This window comes from Poecilia reticulata, linkage group LG14, assembly GCF_000633615.1.
Source record: "Poecilia reticulata strain Guanapo linkage group LG14, Guppy_female_1.0+MT, whole genome shotgun sequence".
In the NCBI taxonomy this organism is placed as follows: Eukaryota; Metazoa; Chordata; class Actinopteri; order Cyprinodontiformes; family Poeciliidae; genus Poecilia; species Poecilia reticulata.
In genome coordinates, this window is record NC_024344.1 from 27852241 (window position 1) to 27859393 (window position 7153).

The 7153-nt window shown below is 38.2% G+C and overlaps 1 protein-coding gene across 6 annotated transcripts in view; it reads right to left on the reverse strand.

The window, feature by feature from the left end:
• gria1b (glutamate receptor, ionotropic, AMPA 1b) overlaps positions 1 to 7153 on the reverse strand; it is a 192890-nt gene that overhangs the window by 66767 nt on the left and 118970 nt on the right. For all 6 annotated transcript variants that reach the window (XM_008428690.2, XM_008428691.2, XM_008428689.2 and 3 more), the window contains exons 5-7: positions 3991 to 4044; positions 2858 to 3016; positions 1451 to 1618 (exon numbers count right to left, since the gene is read on the reverse strand). In XM_008428690.2, the coding sequence (XP_008426912.1) occupies positions 1451 to 1618; positions 2858 to 3016; positions 3991 to 4044 (381 nt within the window). The remainder of the gene's footprint in view (positions 1 to 1450; positions 1619 to 2857; positions 3017 to 3990; positions 4045 to 7153) is intronic.

Genomic DNA, 7153 nt, shown 5'->3' on the forward strand with positions numbered 1-7153 from the left:
AGAAATTGGAGAAATACCAGGGCCTCAGGGAGGAACTGGAAAAGACCTGGAAGGTGAAGACCACAGTGGTGCCTGTGGTCATCGGGGCCCTCGGGGCAGTCACCCCCAAACTGGAGCAGTGGCTCAAACAGATCCCAGGAACAACATCAGACATCTCAGTCCAGAAATGTGCAGTTCTAGGCACAGCCAAGATACTGGAGGAGAACCTCAAGCTCCCAGGCCTCTGGTAGAGGACCCGAGCTCAGAGGATGAAACAGACAACCCGCGGAGGGTGAGAAGGGAATTTTTATTTTTTTATATATATATAGCATGGCTTGGCCCCTTAGCTCCACTGAAAGGATCTCTGAATGCTTCAGTAGACCAAAGCATTTTGACAATTCCATGGCAGGACTTTGTGGGAACAGTTTGGAGCTGGCCCCTTCCTCTACCAACATGACTGAGCACCAGAGCTTAACCAAGGTTCATAAACACATGGATGGCAGAGTCTGATGTAGATGAAATGGACTGGCCTGCACAGGGTCTTGACCTCAACCCAATAGAATACCTTTGCGATGAATTAGAGCGGAGACAGAGAGCCAGGCGCTCTCACAAAGGCGCTTCTGGAAGAATGGTCAAAAATCCCCATAAACACTTGTAAACCTTGTGGACAGCCTTCCCAGAAGAGCTGAAGCTGTTCTAGCTGTAAAGGATGGACCCTATGGAGTATGGGATGTCAGTTAAGCTCCTGTAATATAACAATAACCCGAAAGACACCAGAAATCCTCCAAGAAATGTCTGAATTGGAAAGGTCTCACTGCGGTGCTGTGGGATGACTTGAAATGAATTGTACATAAATCAGGGCAAACTTCTCTAAGGCTGGTGTCAGAAACTGGCAAAGGCTACAAGAAATGTCTCACTGAAGTTATTTCAGCTACATGGGGCAGCAATGTTAGTATCCAAACTTTTTCCTTAGAGAAGAAATTCTTATCTTGTTTAATGAATAAAACAATGATAGCTGTTGTAGTTTAAGTTTAGTTAATAATTTGCCTTCCTAGAAATAAATGAAAAAACTATAAGATTTGACACCAATGGGTGAAGATTTCTTTATAAAGAACTTGGTATTTAATGTAAGTGTCCTCTATATTACACTTGTAGAATAGCGTAAATATCACCTAAGGGATATGTTTGTATTTAATAAAAATGTTCAGCTTACTTTGATCAAATTTAGACGTGTTTGAGACATACCCATGAACAAAATTGTTTTTGGAAAAAAGACAAAAAATAAAAACATGAGATTAAGAATTTTAAGTCAACAGATTGCCATGATGTGCAATTAGAATGCTGTGGTTTTCTGGCATTTTGTTGTATTATTTTATCTGAGTTGTAACCCTGAAATTGTTTGTTTTATGTTTTAAAACATTTATGTCAGAATGCAACAAGAAGCTGCAACGTAAGCAGCTTTCATGCTTACCAGCTGCAGAGCTCTCTGGATGTCGATGCCTTGTCCCCATGGCGCTGGTGGGTTGGCCAGACACTCCCCTGCGTTACCACGGCGAGAGATGTCAATGCGCTGCCGCCGCAGGTTTTGGAAAGCTTTCACCATGACGTTGACGCCGTCGTAGGTCAGAGCTCCTGTGTACTGAGAAAACACATTTCAGGAATAAAACCTGTTTAAATCCTGCCATAATTTTCTCTTAGAGAACAGAAAAGAATTACAAAAGTAAAAGTAAATGAATAAAAATATGTATATTCCCACTTTTAAGACATCAATCAACAAAGTGCTTCACAGAGAAGAAAAGCCCCCACTCCAAATCATAAAATTTACTTAGGAATTAGCTAAAAAAAAAAAAAAAAATCATTTCCAGTGCTCTATTTTTTTTCCTGCAGAAATTATTTTATCTGTTCTTCCTTGAGTTAAAAAAAATTGTCATCCAGCTTTTTATCTTGTGCAAACACATACGTAAGACTTGCATCTTAGAAACATTCTTTGTGTTAGAAGAGATATGGTTTTCATAGTAGTGATCAAATATGTCTTCTAAAATGTTCAATATTTTCCACTAACCCTATTGTAGTCTTCATCTCCCAATCTATCATCTTCAGATGAGGCGCTAAATTTGCATAAAAGTGATTAACATCTCTCTTAGAATGCTGAGAGGAGCACATGAATGTTGATCAGTATGTTTACACTGAGGCTGGATTTGATAAAACTCATAATTCCCTGTGTGAAGAAAAAGGTCATCAAAGTTTTGTGGCTTATAAGGACACCACTCCATTTCATGACCAAACATCTTTAGTTTGGTTCGCCCAATGGCGAAGTGGTTTAGTAAAACGTAACTATGGAAATAACAGTCATATTGCCATATTCTTAGCAGAGATAAAGATATTTGTTAGGACTTTTTCTTTCTTTGTTCTAATGAATTTTAACACTTAATATTGTCACCTACTTAAAATAATGGCCAGACATTTTTATTTTTTATTTTTGCCAAAAGATGAATTAGAAAAGAAAAAAAATGGCTTAGGCCATTATCTTAAGAACTTTGTTTTGTGTCCATTTTCAGAGAATTGGATATTTTGACCTTTAGAGGATGTCCAGATTGGAAGCTGTCTGAAATATTTTCCACTTGTGAATAATTCTTCTCTCTGTAGAATGGCAGACATGTTGAAATGATGAAAAAAACTTAAACTTAAGTGATGTTTATGTTTGTGTTTTCTGATTTACATCCTTTTCTTTTATAGTCGCTTCTGAAGACTAGTGGGGACTTATGGGAACCAAATCCTAGTTCCATTTTTAGAGGTAAAGTGTTACTAAAAATTAGTTGAAAACAATACAAAGTTCCAATATAGCTCAAACTATAAACCTGTCTGTGTGCGTGTTCACCTTGAGCCTCTTTCGTGTCAGTTTGAGGTCTTTGCTGTCAAAGCCCATCCAGTCTTCATTGATTTTCTCCACAGCTGGGCAGGTTCGGTTCACCAGCTGGAAGCCTGTCACATTTGGTGCCAGCTTCTGAAACTCTGTGACGTTCAGGTCCAGAAAGCCCTGAGCAAAATACAGAGAAAGAATAAAAGGAACTCGATATCTGTAAGTTTCATTGCCTCACTTTTGCATTTAACAAACCCTTCACTCACTGAATGGAAATTAACTTATTATTCTTCAATAGAAAACAAGGAGCATGTTTAGGAAAAACACCATATCAAAATTACTCCGAGCTCAATCCCACGTATAGAAATAGAATGAAATTCTGTCACGTCTGTACCTTATTCACCTTATTCATTATTATTTAATATTATTGCCTTATTCACCTTCACTTATTCTTGTTTTTCATAAATACCAAGGGGATTTTCAGGCTTGTCCTGCTCACTTGAAAAAGGCCCTGAACCCCAACTAAATATCATGAGCTCCACCCCTTTCCTTTTTAGAAGTTGCTTTTAATATTATTTGTAGTTTGCATTAGCCAAATTACTTCAAAAAGTAATTTATTGTGTGTGCTGTGGTGGTGCAGGGGTTAAGCACAACCCACATATGGAGGCCTTAGTCCTTGATGCAGCTGTGAAGGTTCAATTCCCAGCTTGGCAACTTTTGCCACATGTTTTCCCTGTTCTCTCATTATCCACTTTTCTGTCAATTAACTATCAAATAAAGGCAACTAGAGCCAATGTAACCTTTAAAAAAAGTTATTTATGTCTTTTATATATGTATATTGCATAAAACTCTTTGGATATCGGTCTTGATCTATTGACACTTCATCTCTTAACAGTTGGAAAAAAAGTACATCTGTTCACCTTCTCATTCTTCATTTTTCCCCCACAATCTGAATATTTAGTACATTTTATTCATCTTAATGGTAGAAATGCCAAATGCCAAAATAAAAATGTATTTTCACTAACAATCTTCTGTCACTTTAAACTGGGAACAATTTCCCCCTCATTGGAAACCAATTTTCTTCACTCTTCCACTAACACTCAGTGTACTGGTTTATATTCATCAATGGCTTTTTACAAACTCTGACTCACCAAGTTGGCCAGGATGTAATGGTAGTTCTTCAAGTTTCTCTTTTGAGCTGCAATCTGAAAAGACAGAATTGCATCGTATTTTATCTGTTAATTACATTTTCCTGATGTGTTTGTGATAAAAAGCATCCGTCACACATTAATCACAATCAGTTCTTCATCACCATCGAAAAGAGAGGGCAAGAAAGCAGGAGGGTACCCTTAGATTTCTGAGTCAACTGACAGATGATGCTAGAGGACGTTTGAAGATGCAGAAAAAAATGGTTGTTGAGGAGGAAGAAGAGCAGGAGGCAGCAGAAAGAGGACGAGAGGAGGAGAAAGAAGCAGGTGTTAGTCATTTCTTTCCTCTGTGGTCCAACTTTTAATGAGCATCAGTCAGTAAACATTCAGGAGCACAGCTGCTCAATTTTGAAGGAGGAAGCTGTTGGAACCGCCCTCCGCTTTCTCCTCCATCTTCAACTTCCTTCATTCCCTCTGCTGTAATTTGAGTTTTATCCTGAAAAAGGATAAAAGCAATCAAATCACATCAGAGCTGCTTCCCAACCATTTCAGCTTCTGTTTCTTCACCCTTAATGGAATGGCATCGATTTGCTTGTCCCAATATTTCAAACAGCAAAGTAGTGATGTCACCATATTTCAGGCCTAAACGGTTTAGAGTCAACTCTAAATCTGTGTTCTGAATGATTTTCCTAACTCTTTTTGGCATGCACTTAATGCAAGAACAGACTTTGCTTTTCTATGACCAACCATTTCCAAGTTACCTTTAGGATTAATGTTATCAGATTATTACAAAATACATTTAAGAAAAGAAAGGCTCAGTTTGGAGGTTACTTCTGGAGAAGCTAAGATAAAAGCAGAAATAACGCAAACGACGCAATTAGAATAAAACTTTATTTGATAAGTGACTTTTTAATTTAAGTGTTTATTTTTGTTGCAAAGTATTCTAATAAAATAATACAAAATGTCACCCGGTAGTTGAAGAACTGGATTCCTATTTGTTTTGATCAAGCCTCAAAAACAAAGTAAGGAAGATATTTTCTGTCATCTATGGAGATTAAGGAATTTATTTTAATAAATCCCAATGACTAGTCAGATTTAAGCCTCTGCCCAAAATTTGGGACTAAGTTTGATATTTCACTGTGTTCCCTAGCAGCAGATGGTCAGATATTCCAGAGAATGGCCTTTCTCAGAAAGATGAGTGTTTTTGTTTAATATGTCTTATGGACTTTACATTTTTTCACCTTTTTATTGTCTGCAGTTTTATTCATCAATACATAAGATTGTTTTGATATACCAACAGTGAACCATCAGCAAAAGCCACTTGAGACTCAACTCAACTAAACTGAATGAATGAAGCTGAAGTCGAGTGGAACAGCATCTGATATTTCAAACAAGCTAAACTAAATTACTGAAGCCAGAAAAAGATTTGAAGGATCAGAACAGCACCTGGCTCTCAGGTTGGTCTCAGGTCAATGGAAACAAACTAACAACTGGTTTTAGGTTAGAGTTTGTGCTGAAAAGGTTTTATTTCCCTAACAAAAATAGACAAAATCTTTTATTGTCTTGTTTCTCCTGCTCTCTTTTTTATCTCTCTTCTTGTAAATTTGAAAAAAAATAAATCTTTGCACTTGCTCTTTCCTTCTTCCCTTCCCTCTTTCTTCCTTTCTTGCTGTTGCCAGTCAATTATTGCTGAACCTCATATCAAAGAGCTCTGTTAAAAGCAAAACAGCTGCAGAGCACAAATGTTCAGCGTCTCTGATCAGTGAGCAGATAGTGGATCCAACAACTGGGACAAGCATCATCTACCTAAATGTCTGTGTGCACTGGGATGTTGGTCAGTGATATAAATTTCACAGAAGCATGGGTGGATAATGAGATAAAAAGACACTTCACAAGCACGGAGTAAAACTGCCTCTGCAAACATATCTGAATGTGAATGAGCACAATCTGCAGTAAAGGGTCATCAGTGTGAAACCCAATGAATTCCATTTGTAAAGAAAACTATGATGGAGAGACATTGTTCACACTGAACATCTCATTCAGTGTGGAGCTACTTCCTTCTTGAATGTCCGATATCCTTATGATGTTCACACCTTGCTGTTACCAAATCCTGTTCTCCCAGAAAAGGAGACAATAGTCCACTGCTCTCTTCAGATCCAGCTCTCCTTAATTTCCGAGGCGACTCGACAGCCACTCAGCCATATTCATGTTTCTACGGCTTCCCAAGTAACTATTTCAGATCTTCTATTTCCTAAAAAAACATTCACTGAAAAATGTCTGTCTGCAACAGTACAGCTACCTCACATTACCTGGGCAGATGGCAGATGTACAAGGGAGACCAGACAGTGACTTTAGCAATTTAGCCAAGAGGCTCCTGTTTGAAGGAGAAGTGTCCACACTCCCTCTTAAAAAAGCACAAAGACGACCAGCTATGAACATCAGGATCGAGTGGATTTGTTTGTCTTGCAACTCTCTCCCTCTGAGATCCTTCTGGGTTTAGTTCAGTGGTTCTTAACCTTTTTTGAGGTACTGAACCCACCAGTTTCATATGCGCATTCATTGAACCCTTCTGTAGTGATGAATAAAATATGATTTTTTCCCCCCAAAAAACTAGATTCTAGTTGGCGACCCAACTAGAATGATCACAAAGTCTTCTTAAAAGGTGGAGTCTCTGAGAACAGTTCTTCAAAATATATTCAGTGTTTTCAGCAAAGTTGATCAAGGTATTTAAAATTTGCCACAGTTTCAACAGGTTGGCCATCGAGAGAAACTGGAACCACTTTAAGGTCTTTAGATTATTTAATTAGCTCTACATTTTTATGAGAATGAAAAATTAATAATAAATAATACAGACTTTGCGGTATTCTGATTTAGTAGTGGTGTGGTTGTGTTACCACCCCCACGCCACTAGAGGCAGTAGCAACCCCAAAAAGATGCGACTAAGGAGCAGATTTAGAAGAACACCGAAAGCTACAGAATTTGGTAAAAACTGAGCTTTGCTGAAGTAAATAAAGATACAAGTTCAAATCCATGCTGAGAGTGGATCTGCTTCAATCAGGGCTCCTCCGCAGCTCTGATTGGCTAAGCAATGTAACGTGATCCTCTGATTGGCTAAGCAATGTAACGTGATCCTCTGATTGGCTAAGCAATGTAACGTGATCCTCTG